This window comes from Rhopalosiphum maidis, chromosome 3 (genome assembly GCF_003676215.2).
Source record: "Rhopalosiphum maidis isolate BTI-1 chromosome 3, ASM367621v3, whole genome shotgun sequence".
Lineage (NCBI taxonomy): Eukaryota > Metazoa > Arthropoda > Insecta > Hemiptera > Aphididae > Rhopalosiphum > Rhopalosiphum maidis.
The window spans coordinates 55,793,006-55,810,304 of record NC_040879.1 but is presented as its reverse complement, the minus strand read 5'-3'; the positions used below and the strand labels follow the sequence as shown (position 1 = coordinate 55,810,304).

The 17,299-nt window shown below is 32.8% G+C and overlaps 1 protein-coding gene across 1 annotated transcript; it reads right to left on the bottom strand.

Moving 5' to 3' along the window:
- Positions 1-2,426: 2,426 nt before the first annotated feature.
- Positions 2,427-11,007, bottom strand: LOC113556164 (AT-rich interactive domain-containing protein 1A). The gene is made up of 9 exons (XM_026960953.2): positions 10,058-11,007; positions 7,761-8,628; positions 7,081-7,648; positions 6,831-6,933; positions 6,419-6,739; positions 5,892-6,241; positions 5,294-5,417; positions 3,583-3,794; positions 2,427-3,471 (listed from the first exon to the last, which is right to left on the bottom strand). Exons 1-9 carry the CDS (start codon positions 10,092-10,094, stop codon positions 2,653-2,655), a joined length of 3,402 nt encoding a protein of 1,133 aa, XP_026816754.1. The 5' UTR covers positions 10,095-11,007; the 3' UTR covers positions 2,427-2,652.
- Between the last annotated feature and the right edge of the window lie 6,292 nt (positions 11,008-17,299).

Sequence of the window (17,299 nt, the reverse complement as noted above, 5' to 3'; positions counted from 1 at the left end):
AGCAGTGGTTCTCAATCTTTTTAGTACTACGGACCAAATTTACCCCAAAAAATCTTTCGTGGCCCACATCATTTCACTTTTAAAAAAGTAGTAATAAAAAACAAAATTTGTAGTATTTTGTAGTATTTTATAATCAATTTATTTTTATAAATGTACTTTTAATAATGAGGTGTATGCGAAATGTGTGCTTGTTTTCTGTTATGGTTAATAACAGCATTGACATCATAATTTAAAAAATTGTTCGTGACCCACTAAAAATTGACTAACGTCCCACCAGGGGGCTGCGACCCACACTTTGAGAAACGCTGGCCTATAGGATTACTCTTACATAAACTTAGTTCTAACTCCCTAAAATTGATTAGTTTTTTATTTATATTTGCAACTCGATACGAGATATCTAGTTCTAATAGAACAGTTATTACAATTGAATATAATTTTCAATATCGTATTATATTTTGTCATTTAGAGCCTAAATTATAGGACAATAAAGCTATTCTATGTACATATGTAATAATATAATATGTACCATTGAATACCCATCAAACAACTATTATAAATATGAGTGCAAGGTGCAAAGTGTGTGGTTGAGATTTATATGGGTAATAGGTACTAAAAAAATACTTCACTGATTTTGACAAAAAAAATTATTATTTTATTTATAAAATCATAAATATAATTTAGTGTCTACCTTAAGATTTTTTAATATTTTAATTTTGAATAATGATATTGATATAATAAAACTATTTTAAAGTTGCATTTATTTTATAGTAATAAAACAAATAAAAATTTTATATTTTCAAATGTCTCAAAATAACTCAAAAAAATATAATATTTTGAAAATCATCATATATCCATTTATTTAACATTTCAAATTTCTATAGTTATTCGTTTTTGAGTTAATAAAATCGATTTTTTAGAAAACTTAATAAAAATTCGGATTTTTATTAATTTTATTTGTTTTTATAGTAAACATACTAGTAATTCTTAATTTTTAACTCCTTTAGAGTATAAAATAAACATCAAAAACTACCCTCAAAGTTGAAAATATATTTTATATTTTTTTGACTGTGTATCGTGTATACATACAGTCGAAAAATACACTTTAAAACCGATATAAGTTTATATTTATCGTCTGGTCACAATCTAAACCCTAAAGTAATATACCTAGAACGGATAGAACGATTGTATAACTAGGATGTCCTAGACATTCATGAGTACATTATAAAATAGCTTAAATTCATCCTTAAAATATTTGAATGCAATACAAATTACCTCACAGAAACTAAATCGAAAATTAAAAATTGTATCTACATTTATAAAATGTACAATATAAATCCATACATACAATCAATTTACATTTTTATATCCCTAGTAATTGTCTTAACTTTAAATGTATTATTCTTATCTAGATACATGCATTACTAATTATAAATTATATTTTATGTTATTGTGAGTCTATACAACATTTTATATTTTTTATAATTTTTAAATTTTATAGTCTGAAAAATAAACAAATGTTTTGAAGTAATAATTTAGTCACCTATTTTTAAAAGATTAATATCTAACTGAACAACTGGTATACATAAATTAATTTAAATATGATATATATATATAATTAAAACAAATTTAAATTTGTAATAATTTGTTGTATTGATAACTTTTGAATATCCTATTAAATATTTTATATTCCTAATAATTCATATAAAAATAATTTGTTTATTGTTTTAATTACTAATTAATCTAGCACAATATTTTGTTTATATTAATTATTTCAAGTATATGATATAAGATTAACTTATTAAGTTAAAAATTCTGACTTATAACCATATAATTAATTGTAAAAGCAATTTTAAATTTTGTTTAGGATAATATGTAAAAGGTAACACACTCTAATAAAATAACATTTGTTCATTTTATACACGATTTATTATTGTTCACAAGACAAAAAAACATCATACACATTTACATTTGGTTGAAATAATAATCTTGGTTGTAATTATATATATAAATATATATATTTACGAATAATTATTACAATTAATCGTTGATATATTTCTATTACGTTATAAAAACCCTTAAACGCGAATCAATCATTGTTATACATATTCTTATCGTGATTTATTTATATATATACATTGATAGTAATAATAATCAAATTAATTAAATCTAAATACGGACGAAAAATCTTAATTGTAAAAAATGTAATTGTTTTTTTAAACCGTTTCAAGTAATAATATATACACACAATATATTGTTGTAGTCACAATAGTGTAATAATAATTAATATAATGTATAATCAATATTGATAGAATAGTAATAATAATATTAAGTAATAATAGTAGTCAAAAATTGTCCGCGTCTATAAAAATTCTAAAAATGAATTTCTTTCAATTGTAATAATTGTCATTGTATTTACAAGATAATAATAATAATAATATAATAATAATAATAATAATAATAATAATAATAATAATAATAAAATTAAAATAAAACAATCAATAAAATTCGCTGATTTTTGCGTATACTTATTAAGCGATGTAAATATTTCATGATATAAACATTGTTTGTTTTATACTGTGTATGTTTGGTGTGCACATTAACAAAAAATGACAAGACATTTTAAGTATTATGTGTATTGATTGGCAGTGTTATTTACAATCCCATGTGTTGTTGCTGTTGCTGTTGTTGGGAAGCAGCAGATGCTGGAGACTTTTTATCTCCACCACCAGATGATATCGAATCACCGACACTATTTGGACCACCATTGCTTCCGGGGTTACCATTACCTCCAATAGATGATCCACCTCCAGCTCCAGGATTACTTCCTGGATTTTGTTGCTGTTGCCCACCACCACTATTTTGTCCAGATTGGCCACCATTTGGAGGTCCCCCACCGCTGCCACCACCACTAGGTGGTCCAGTGACCCAAGAGTTCTGTTGTTGCTGAAGGCCATTGTTATTTGAAGATGACGACTGAGAAACCACACCTCCACCACCACTACCACTAGTTGGCGTTCCTGGGGCGCTGCCATCTGCTCCAGATCCAGGTGGTGGAAATAGAGAATCGCTACCCATAAGACCTCCTGGTCCCATCTGCCCTCCAGGTCCACCAACATTCATCGGTCCTCCAGGTCCCATCGGTCCTCCTCCGCCACTGACTGATCCCATACCACCAGGTCCACCTCCACTACCTGGTCCCATACCACCAGGTCCGCCTCCACCACCACCTATATGTTGTTGAAGATCATTGCCTCCAGCTGAACCTACAGATCCTGGACCACCAGGACCAACACCCATCACTGAAGCCGCAGCTGAGTTAGCAGCTGCAGCTGCTGCTGCTGCGGCGGCGGCGGCGGCAGCAGCTGCTGCAGCAGCATCATACTGAGTGTTTTCCAGACGTGTGATCAAACGTTCATCTTCGTCCCCAAATTCACCACCCATTAACGAAGGTTCTCCAACAACCATCACGTCCTGCTTGGTACAAACACAATTATAAATACAAATAAATTCATAGTTCATCATTATATTAATTATCTAAACATGATTACGCATGTCATATGCTTTTATATACCGTAACCGTACCTGTGATGCTAGGTTGAACCCTGCGCCACCGGCTCCACCACCCCCACCTCCACCACCGTTTGGTCCAGGGCTCCGTTTCTTTGAAGCAGCAGTAGGTCCGCCACCCGGTCCGCCACCTGGTCCACCACCACCAAGTGTAGTTGGAGGACCTCCACCAGCTCCAGAGTTACTACCCTTACGCTTGCGCCTTTTGTTGGCTGGTCTCTGTGATTCTATCAAGTACACAAAAAACATGTATTAATATTTTTTATATTTTATCATATAACTTTTAACAGGCTTAAAAGTTAGAGCTAATAGCTGATAGTTAATTACTTAATAGCTAATTGTTGACTTAATAAAAACACGCATGATTACCACCACTTTTGTAACAAAAATAGAGCAAATAAACTCTTCCGTTAATTATTTGCAAAAACTAATAAAATGATAAAAAAATAAATATGAATTCTATCCTAGCTATAAAATTATATATACTAATTCCGTCCCAATCAAAGAATTATACGTCGATTGCGTCCCGATTCAGAAAAATAAACATACTAATGTTGTCCTGCTTTAAAAAAAGATATATGTCAATTCCGTCCATCAAAAAAATATATAACAATTCCGTATTGATTTAGAAATATATACTTACATACTATAATTCCATCCTGGTTTAAAATACTAAAAAAGTTAAAAAGCCGGGACAGAGGCTAAAGAACGTATTTACTAATTTCTCCGGAATAAAAAAAAATATCACACTATTCCGTCCGGTTAGGTTAGGTCCTGGTTGAAAAAAAGAAATATACTAATTCCGTCCCATTCAAAAAGAAATAAATATCCATCCCGTTCCCTTTAAGAAAAGTATTCACACTAATTCCGTCCAGTCCTGGCTGAAAAAATTAAGTTAGTAATTCCGTCCCAATAAATAAAAATGTTTATATAAATTCTGTCTGGTTAAGAACAATATACATATTAATTCCTTCCTGGTTAAAAAAAAAGGTTTATGCCAATTCCATCCAAGCTAAGATATATACTAATTCTTTCCCAGTCGAAAAAAATGTATGAATTCTACACCTAATTAAAAGGTTAACTAAAATATAAGAACATTTTAATAATTTAATCGTTCATAAGTTTATAATATAATATTGTTGAATTTGATTACCTGTTGATGTTCTTAAGTTTTACATTTTATGTTTTAGTTAAGTATAGTTTACATTTAATATCAGTTCAGTTTTAAATTAGTGTAGCATCTTTTTCTTAAAGTAGAATTAAACTTTACATTCTAATTGTACTGCAATAATGAAAATATAACACAAGACTGAATTAGTACATCCAGTAACAAACCAGTAAATCTTTTGATTTAATTTTTGTATTTGAGACCTAATTCAAATGCAGTTAGTTCAGTTATGTAATAATATTTAATTAATTATTCTACCCGATTCAACAAACGCTTGTTTGTTACTTTATAAATTAATATGATAGAGCACTGTTTTGAGCATAAGTGATCATTGGAAACGATAACTGACTATGAAATCTGACAAAAATAGAATCAACCGAATCAGATGAAATGGGTCGCTGCCTGAAGCAATTTTATTTAACACTGAGTATGTGTCAATTGTTATGTTTGTTAATGTATGTAATTTTGTTTTTGAATTTTAATCTTAAAAAAAACTGTAATACACATTACTAAATGTGTTGATATGCTATAATACTATTATCTTATTGTTAATATTACCTGGAGGTGCAACCATACGTTGCCACTTTTGAAATAGAGTGGTCTTCAGGCAATCTCTAGGACTGAGCGCATAAGCTTTGTGTCTGGACATCAATTCTTGCATGGGTTCTAATATGACGCATAACTATTTGCAAAAAAAAAATTTAATTAATTTAAACCAATATAACTTTAGCTAATTAAAATACACAACAGCAAACATTAATTTAAAAAAGGAGCAATAGTGAAATTTACAGAAAGATTTAAAAATTTCTACTTGCAATGGTATATCCCTTAATGGGGTTGATGTAATTGAATCAAAGCATCTTAAGCTAAAAATGCGTAACTTTATTACTATAATTTAATTGTTTATCTTATATTAATAGTATATAGGTTAGTTATTTAGTTTTTATATCATCAACATTGCAAGTTAGACAAACTGTTTGTTATTTAAAAATAAATTAATACATTTTTGTGGTCCATATTATTTTAGCATTATTTAATCTTGATTTAATTAATATTTCCTAGGAGGTAAAATATTGCTATTACACTGTAATAACTGATGAGTTAAGGAGCAATGATAATGTAATTAAAAACTAGTGCCTAGTAGTCCAATACTTACTCTCAGATAATTAAGCGTTGAGTTTGTAATGCCCTGTCGTGTGATATTTTTTGCTACTTGTTGATGAACAATTTCAGCATTAGGTGGTGGGGGTCCACCTGGTGGCCCTCCATCACCACCACCTCCAGGTCCTCCTTGCTGCATCATAACAACCGCTGCAACAGCTGCAGCTGCAGATGATCTTGGAACCAATTCTCTATGTTGCCTGACTGCTAAATGCCACGTTCGAATACGCATCATATCGTCATAAGTAAATTCTAACGTTAGTCTACCCTCAGTGCACACCCTGGTATATACAGGCGGTGATGGAGGTCCTCCGCCACCACCCATCGGTCCACCGCCACCAAGCACTATGAAAAAATAAAAATTTATTTATCATATGTTTATATAAAATTATACACTAAATGTTTAGTCATTAAACAGAAAGTATATAATTTTTTTTTGCAAATTCACTAGCATAACTGTTTCTATATACAATTAACATACAAGGGATTATGTAATCATCAATGAAATTTAAATATGCATACCTGATTGCTGTGATGACGGAGGACCCTGAGCCACCAATGATTTTTGCATTCCAATACCACCGTTTAGCGATGCAGGAGGTCCTCCTCCGACACTACCTGGACCACCAGGTCCTGGTGACTGAGCAATGGAAGACGGTGGCCCACTACCAGGGCTTGATGTCAAATGCGTAGTCACCATGGTACAGTGATCACAGTCCAAAGTAAGGCTGGTATTGTGGAAAGACTCTTTGGTGGCATTAGCTCTCAAATGATAATATAGATCAGTAACTCCACCCTCAAATATTGACCTAAAGTATCTAGGGATCAAGGTCCGTCCGATGGCTGTTCAATGTTGGTTAGATATGTTAAAAAACAAATAAATGCAATTAATATTGTACTAAAAAGAATCTTAAAGACCGCTTATTGTACTTACAGTATCGCTTTGGCCCATCTTCTAAGCAAAATGTAAGTGTCAATGTGGCATCATCTTCAAAAAACTCAGTTGCAAACTGGTCCCACCATACGTTGTCACTATCCTATAACCAAACAAACAGATTATATAAATAAAAGCCATAAAAATATAAATATACTGTGAACTTTAATTTGATCATATTTTTCACAACTTGTCATGAAAATTATAAAATTACAATTTTTAAATTCTAGTTATATACCGGCCAAGTTACCTCATTGCGATTTTGCAGCCTCTTATTTAATTCAAATATCCGATAATCAGGCTGCACATGATGTGCATGTGGTGGATGTGGGTGTGGAGGTGGTGGAGGTCCATGTGGACCACCATGATGCGGAGGGCCATGTGGATGATGTGGTGGCCCATGTGGTGGAACTCCTGCACCACCGTGTGGATGAAGAGGGACGCCACCTCCGTGATGCGGTGGTCCACCGCCACTATGTGGGTGAGGAGGTCCACCATGGGGCCCACTTCCAGGTGGACCACCATGGTGTGGAGGACCTCCATGGTGTCCCGGGGGTCCACCACCACCATGATGAGGAGGACCACCTGGTGGTCCTCCATGGTGTCCTGAGGGACCACTGTGGTGCACACCACCCCCTAAATGTCCCGGAGGTCCACCATGCGGACCTCCTAACACACTACCACCATGATGTCCAGGCGGTCCACCACCATGATGACCAGGTGGTCCACCACCATATCCTCCGGGTCCTCCGTACCCTCGACGACCTCCTCCACCACCAGGACCACTTGGTCCTCCTACCATTGACGATGGGAAACACCTGAATTTAAAAAAATATATATTATGTTACTACTTATTATAGTACAAAAATAAACATGTAACTAAATATTGAATTAGAAATAAATTAATTATCTTTTAGTTGATTAACTTACGATGGATGATCAACCATCATGCGACCGCCAGGACCAGCGTCTGTGGCATTCATCATTCCTCCGCCAGCTCCACCACCCCCGCCATGATGATTCATCATTTGTTGTTGTTGACTAAAGGGCGATCCTGGAGGCATGGGACCACCACCACTACTCCCATAGAATTGTTGACCACCAAATGGTGATTGCTGAGGAGGCGGAGGTCCAGACCCGGGTCGATTGCTTCCAGGGCCACCACTACCAAATCCCCCACCACCAGAACTGACTGAAGATGGTGATCCAAAAGGCATCTGTGCTCCACCGCCACCACCATTAAATGGTCCACCGCCACCTCCATGCTGGCTATTCGGTGTGCCTGGTCCACCACCATAAGGTACTGGGGTTGAAGATCCACCGCCGCCTGGAGTAGATGGGCTATAATGTTGCTGTTGTTGGTGTTGTGGAGTACTATTACCACCACCGCCGCCTCCATAAGGGCCGCCTCCGGGCGCGGGCGATCCTTGTTGCTGATGGAACAATGACGGAGACTGGTGACCTTGTTGTTGATGATGTTGCTGGTATGGACCACCACTTCCAGGTCCTCCGGGGCCACCTCCATAACCCATACCAAATGGATCTCCTGGACCACTGCCTGGTCCTCCTGGACCACCACCAGTTTTCCATGAAGACGCAGCTGCCGCTGCAGCAGCGGCAGCAGCGGCGGCTGCGGCTGCTGCTGAGCCTCCGGGTCCGCCAGGCACACCACCGCCACCTATACCATCATCTACTAGAGTTGCAGCTAAAGCTACAGCTGAACCACCACCACCTCCTGTATTACCGGCTCCGCCAACACTTCCACCTCCGGCTCCTCCACCCCGTCTACTGCAACCGGCTAAAATAAGGCAAAAAAAAAAAAAAAAATTGTAATAATTTTGTAGGTATTTGGAATATTTGTAATTTGATAATATTGCCTTTATCAAAAAGCAAAAACAGCAAAATTATTATTAAGAACTCTAGCTTTGAAGTAAAAAAAAAATTAATATTGAACTTCTTTGTACATTTTCAAATTTCAAAATTAATTTTTTATCTATGAATATATTCTGAAAATATTAGAAATACATACATATAATATCTTTGTCAAACATTTCTTACGTAAGTAGTTATAAAATTAGGAATTTGAATGAATTATTATACTCAAATCTTTTATAAATACTTACATACCTATTATAAATTTAGTATCTTAATTTTTATATTTATGTATGGAAAAAATAAAATTTATTAGATTATCTATTAAAATGCTAAAACGACAAAAGATATAGTACAGTACCTATAAGTTTTTTGTTGTTGTTATAAATTGATGTTTAATCATTATGAATGTTAAATGGTAAGCATCTAGGTATACATTTGCATTAAATGATATTTTAGATGGTACAACATTTTACAATCTCAATATTGTATAATTTTGTATTCCCTACTGTGGTTTGGTTTTAAACTCGCCGGTTTTTTTTTTTCATTTCTATAAATTAATACTATTAATGCCTAACTAATACTTAATATATCACAATAGTAGATAGTCTTGTTTCTATGCATACACAATATTTAAATTTGTTGAATAATATTAATGCCTGATTACATGAACACTTATTTTTTAATGAGATATTTATTGAATCAATAAAGTAAACAGATTAAACTTAAACATGATTTGGCATTTTGGCTTATAAATTATCTCTTACATAAATAAATGTTGTACACAAACCACCAGCGTATGATTATTAACATATTAATATCTTATGATTTAAATAATTTTAACTTTATAATTTCAACTTTTCTAAAAAAAAATGTTGACTATGAGCTCCTTACTACATCCTTTGACATAACACAAATTATGGCTGAAACCACTCTATCCGCCGAATGTTGCGATTAGTAAATGAGAACCTCTCTAGTCTTTAAGTCATTACATGTATTAATACTTAATTGTAATATTAATGTATGTTGTTTTACTGTTCTTATCTTTCTACTAAACTGTATCTTCGGCATTAGTCTATAGTGTAATGTAAATAAAAAAAAATGAATATTATGGCCATGTTTAAGAATCACTATTTCTATTCATCAAATGTTTGGGTTACATGTAAAGATATAAAACAGGTATACTGGATAAATATTAGATTTATCTTAATCTAAATGTATTTGTATATATCTTGTTGGTTGTATTGGTTATTGATAAATTACATTATGTAGGTAGTCGTTAATAATTACTACACTGCAGAAGTATAATTAAATGTATATACTTTGAAAAACGAATACTTGGTAATTATACTTACACTTTTTACTACGTTGGCCACCACGTCCCTGCCTCATATTAGTCTTTTTTCGGTAAATGATGAATATTTTTTAATTCCAATTTCTAAAAGAAAATTCTACTCTTTGAGCGATCGTGTGCAGACAGTTTCTGATGTTGTCGGTATCAGTACCAGTGTTTGTGACGGTAACCGCCTCCACTGCCACTCGTATCTGGCACCATCATTGCGTTGACTGCAGTCGTCGACTCCTCGGACATGATTATGATTTCGCGAACGAACAAGTGAATTGGAGCGTGAACACTGCTATTCACTGGCCGTATGTATTGTGCGTGTTTAGCTAAAATTACCGAACGGGCGATACTGTCCCGTGACGATTCGCCGGCGTCGCGAGATACGACGGACTACACAGAAATACACGGAATACGCGCCACAACAAAAATTCATACGAAAAAAATATGCACTGGACACTCATCCGGCGGGCGGCTCGAACGCGCGAAACGGCTGCACCGCACTGGTAGAGGAGCGACGACCGGCGCGGCGGAGTGTGGACGCGTACTTGCGGCGGGCGCGCCGCGAACACGACAATAACAATAAACGGCTTGTGTTTACGGCGACGGCGACGAATTCGGCGAGCGAATAACGGGAACCGTCGGCGAACTGTGCACGGGATCGGACTAGCCGCGAATCGCGCTCATAGTTATACGCACCGTCAAGAGTGGTTCCGCGCGCGTCGTTCGGCCACGACGTGTTTACGGCAAAGTCGGAGACGGTGGTCGGTGCCGCCGATGTCGGTGCTTGGCGTGTCGGTGCACGGACGCGAGCAGTGGCAGACGGTACAGAATCGCGGCGGTAACTGGTGGTCGCGGTCGGTTGGTGGTTTGCCGCTGCTGTCGCGCGTATATTACTATTATATAGAGATAGACGCCGTACGACGCTGCCGCTGCTACCTTGTCATCGCCGCCGTAGCCGTCGGCCGCCGAGAGATATCGATAATAATGTGCGCGCGCGTGAGCGTGTGTGCGTGCGTGCGTCAGCCAGTGTATATAATACGTATGTGCTATAATAGCGGTCGGTGGGCGGTCGGCGGTGTTGTCGCACTGGCGGGTGGATTGGCGGGCGGGCGATGGCGGTGGGTACGGACGTTCGCGTCGCGATGGTGGGGTTGTGGGATCGGCGGGCGGGTGATGGCGTTGTGTGCTGAGTGGAAGGCAATCGAGCGACGGCGTCGCCGCACCGACGCGCAACGAACGTACCGGAACGGTTCGCGCACCGGTTCCGGACGGCAGTTCGCCTCCGTAGTCGTCCGTACGCGACGACGGACAGGTAGGTACCTCCACCACCGACCGTCGACGCTCGAGATAACGTTGCTCCATAGGTCCGACGTTTAGTTTTATTGCCGAGTGCTGACCATTAACCGCAGTTACTTGTACAGTCGAGTGATGCTCTTATTGCCCGTCGGCGGCTGTGATCGTTGCAGTGATAATTAATAAGTTATAATTACCGCGGTACAAATGTACAAGCTAGCGCTATGATAGAAATCATTACGCACTGTACGGGCGACGCGCTTACATTGGTAGCTGGTAAGTTTGCGTTGTTTCCTAGAAACGGGAGGGCGCATACCCGAGTGTCGGCTGATTGTTGTAGTACCCGTGTAAATGGTGTGAATAGAAAGCAGGGGCGGCTTTAGTTCTTTGCCTGGGGGGAGAGTAATATTTTTTTTACATTAATATTATATAATAATTAAATCAATGAAAATATTTGACAAAATAAAGAGTAAGATATCTTAGGGAGGCTATAGCCCCTATGCCCCCCCTAAAAGCCGCCATTGTTTGGAAGGGGAAATCCTTTACTTACAATCAGTATACTTTCTTTGTATAAAAAAAGTATAATACATAACGGTTTTATAAAAGGACAATCTTTATTTATAATATTTATTATAACTAAAATAATTATATAAAGAATTAATAATATGCAGGTTCTGAAGTTTATTAATATTAGACATTAATAACGAATAATATACACTTAGAAAAAAAGTTTTGATTACTGTAACAAATTCCAGTGACCTTAAAAATGAATTATAAAATTATAAATACCTAATACAAACTTTAGTGATCGTCGATAACAATTTGTGATAATCACAGAATTAATCGCTGTTCATATATATCCAATTATACATTTATACATTTCAGTCATTTTTGGTTTTGTTTTAGTTTCAAATTTTGATTACGTAAACGAAACGTAGTAGACACCGATTCAAATGCCTAAGTATTGTTGGGTTTTTGATAACTATTAGATATACGTTAATTATTAAGATATAGGTAATTAATTATAATCCTGTAGGCAGGGGTGCCATTTGAGGGGGGCGTAGGGTATACTTTGGCTAACCTATTTTTTTCCGAGTCTTATTGGCCTGGATTAAAATTTACAATGCGCCTACGGTGCACGGGCGACAGCCCATGGCCCTATGAGTAAAAATTTAAATGTATTATTAATTGTTATGAATACCATTATAATGCGTGGCCGCGTAGGTACAAAATATAAATGTATAATATAATATTATTATGTATGTATGTATAGATAGGTAATAAATAATAATGCATAATAATTAATATATTTTTAGATTCTTAGTAAATTTTAGCACGAACTATACGTCTATGATCATTAATCAAAGCTATTTCCAACTATCCAGGTCATGTTTTTTTCATTAGTAAATAGATGTATAAATGTGGTATAATAAAATATAGTATAAATATATAATAGATACGTATCGGCGTATGTGGGTATTCCACTATTCCATTATACAATAAATTATGCTTACAATTCAGAATAATCCTATATTTCTAAAATTTCTATGATGTCGTTGCAGACTACCTACGGTTACACTTAGTATAATATTATAATATCTTCAATGGGTGACAAACGATTAAGTGATTCAATGGTCATAGCGATAGAAAAAGAAGATGCTAACAAAATAAATTTAGACAAAGCAGCTAGTAGATAGATTTTCTAAAATAAAAACTAATGTATTTTTCATGGAATATTGTATTATTATTTATTATAATATGTTAATAAATAATTATAAAATATTAATTTTATTTAGAATAAATTGCATTGATTAAATATAAGTACTTTAATAGTACTTTATTAGGGTTACCATTTATGGTTGACAATAAAATGGGACATTTTTTTCAAGATTATGAAAATAATTAATAGGTACATTTTATTTTTTTTATAATGTACCTACTGCAATGATAATATGATATACATGATATATCATTAGGTATAAGTTATATTTAATTGTAAACATTTATTAGTTGACATTTAGACTTAAGAAAATAAATTAAATACTATAGAATTTCTTCGTAATTTAGAAATAAATAAATACTAACATTTTTATCATAATATGCTGTTTTATTTGTATAGTATTTATCAAATATTTGTAAATATAAAATAAAAAAATAATAAAAATAAAGAAAATCATAGCATAAATTATAATATTAATCAGGTACATTAGGGTATAGGTAGTTTGTCAATATCAATATTTTTCTGTTTTTCTAATAATGTGATTATGACCATAATCTCGCTTGTGAACATTGAACATATTATATAAATACCTATGTACTGATATCGATATATCGAGGTTTGATTATTTAATAAATTTACATTTCATGAAAAACCTTGACATTTTCCAATATTGAAAAAACATCCCTGGACGTTTTTATTTAAGCTTAATAAGAGGACATGTCCGGTGAAAAGAGGACGTCTTGTATCCCTATACTTTATAAACTTAGTACCTATACTAAATATTTTTGGATACCCAAGGCAAATAAATTATTAATTAATAATTTGAATTCATTAAATATTAAAATATACCATTCAAGAGTTTAACCCCATACAAGCGACTTACACACAAACTATATCTGTATTTACTATTTTTTAGTAGTGTTTACTATTTAAAGTGGCCTGATAAAAAAAAATTAGCCTACTTAAATTTTGGCACACTTATTATAAAACTCAAATGGCGTCACTGTCTGCAGGATAAAACTGATAAAAGTACTTCGTGTCTTCTTGAGCTTCATACATCAAATTTATGTGATTTTTTAAAAAAGTTGTTATAATATCACTTCCCGATATATTAGATATTGTAACTTGTAAGCGAAGCCATATCCACATTTGGGATAACATCACGGGCTCGAAAAAACTGTAATTATATAAAAACTAAATGATAGTTAAAATTGTAACTCGTATTCCTGTAAATTACGTATTTTCTGAGTCACAAAGTTCTTAAGAAGGAGATCAGTGATCACCCATTACTGCAAAAACGATAGAGGATAAAAATGTTGAGGGTACGACATATCAATTTGTCTGAATATTGTCTGAAAACAATTTAAAATCATTTAAATTTACATCACTTTTATTTTTATTAAGTCGAATACAAAATCAAATAACAATAAAATATAAAACCGTTAACCGATATGTCATTCCCTTGAAAATATTATCCTTAATAATTTTTGTAATAGGTAATTTTGCTCTAAAGATCGATAAAATTACTCAAAAGTCTTGGATAACGTTTTTAGGTATTTTAAGCATTTTTTATTGAACGTGAGTCTGAAAGAGAAAACAAATATTACGCTGACATCCTCTTAAATTATATAATCATAAATTATGGTGGAAGATATGATATAATTTTTTATGTTTAATACGGCTAAGGTATTTATATTTTAATTATTTTATGCTATAATACTAGAAGTAATAACTTATATAATAAAGTATGGTAACAAATGAAAAAATTTTAAAATATGAGTAATATTAATTGTGTAGGAAATAAGTGAATAAAGTTATGAGAGGATTATTAAAACAACTACATCTCGTAATAATAAATTACTAATTAGCCACTGCCCAGATTAACAGCTCCCTGTTTTCTCCACCTTTAAATACGACCATGGAACAAGGTCCAAGGCAAAACAAATAATATAGTATAGTTAATAGTTATACTATTATAGTTGATAAGAAATGTAAATATTTATTTTTATAACAATATAATACAACTAAAAAGTAGAGAATCATATAATTTCAAAATATGCCAGTATGCCACTATAAACTAGCTGGAATATATCTGCTACTATATTTAGACAGTTGAATTTAGTAATATATCCTATTTGAATAATTTTAATTATAAATTAATAAACATCAGTATGTTTTGAAAGTGAAAAAAGTTCTTTGATTCCTATTTATTAATTGAGGCGGAAATGTATCTATACATTTTTTTTTTATTTTATGTTTAGATGCTATACCAAATATTTATTGTAGAATTTTATTTTAAGGGTATTCAATCCCGATTGTATTTTCTACCAATAACAGATCTATCTTATGCCAATTGTACCGACTATCCTATAGTTATTGAATATGAATATATAATTTCAAAAAACATAAATAAATTTGCTATGAAGTTTACTTGAAAACGATTTTATCACTATTTTGAAATTTAACTCTTATCAAAACTCAAATTTTTAAAGAAGTGAAAAAATTAATTTAAAAATGTAAAAAAGTAATTTTTAAACATATTTCATTACGAAATCAAATATGTTTCCAGAATTTATATCTGATAAATAAATTAGTTAATACTACAATAATTAAATATTGATATTCTAGATAAAAAATAAATAATATTCGTGTTGTCTTTTTGACATATAGAATGTGGATACACGTGTAGGATCGCTCTGTTATTTTTCACTACAATTCCATAGTCGTCGGTCACGCACATTAATAGGTAATCACTTAGTACGCACACGCCACACATTTACACGATATGCACTCGCCTATAATGAACTTAAAAACGCACCGTATTGAATTCTCATTTAATGAAAATTATGTATACGAAGAAACCTAGTAATGTTAGTAATGTTGACATTTAAAAATCAATTTATTTTGACCTTTGATCACTGATCATTTATTATTATGTTTAAATGTTTAATTATCGTGTATTATCAGTATCATGCATTCATGTTATATGTGATTTGTCATATAATTTGATGAAGCATATAAAATAAATTAGAAAATTGACAAACTAACAACAAATAACTATGAGATTAAAATTATTCACATCACATCAATTGCATGATACGGTAAAAATCATTATACATTAGGAATTTATAGTTTATATTATAAATTAAAACGAATAATACAAATATAAGTATAAAAATTGCTGCGATAAAATTATTAACTGTTTACTTATTAAAATAAATATTAATTTTAATAATTTTATAAAACCGCGGCTTATATTTGTATTACTCATACTTTTAACATAACTGTATGCCTCTTAGTTTTTATTGATCTTTTTAACAACTGGGCTACAAAGGCCATTAGTTATAATTACTTAGATAATAGATTAAAAATAATTACAGATTTTATAATAGAATATAATATTTTAATTATATAGCCTCATAATTTATCAGCTTTAATATTGATTATTGCCAAAATTATGATATACTTTTTGAACAATTATTTATTATTTTATAATATTTAAAATGTTAACTTTTGCTTTGTTTTAAAAGGTCAAATCGTTGTTGTCAAGTTGAATTGATTAAATATTTATGCCTTATAAATTACAGTTATGTTTTAGAGTATAATTTTGATTTTGTACAAAAGATATTGAATTTTGAGCGGCTAATCCTCCCCACCCTCCCAATATCCCCTTAATTTGTTCCCTAGTCACTACCAAGAAAAATAAAGACCTGCGCACACCTGCGCACGCCCATCATTATAAAAATATACATACAATAGTCTATAATAATACTGCGCTATAATAGTATAATAATACATTATATTTTTTTTAATAATTTCAGACGTTGAACTAAAAATCAAATTACATTTTTTCTTATGAATTTGGTTACGAGATTAAAAATTTTTGAGTACTATCGGTGGAAAATACATGTTCGTGAGGCTACCTATATAGAATTTACAAGTCTCGCCAGCTGACCGACATTGGTTAATATAGGTAATTTATATATATATATATATATATATAGGTATATATATTAGTGAAAACAAATTCAATAGTATCTATGTATGCCATCAAATCAATTTTAAATTTTTATAAAATCATAATTACTATTGTTAGTTTTCTTCCACTCGATATAAGGTTTATATAGCTTTATTGGCTAATATCCTAATATACCTAATAGTATATGCGTAAGTAGCAAGTTTATTCAATACAATTATTAATAATATAATATTACAACGTATATATTATAAAATAATATT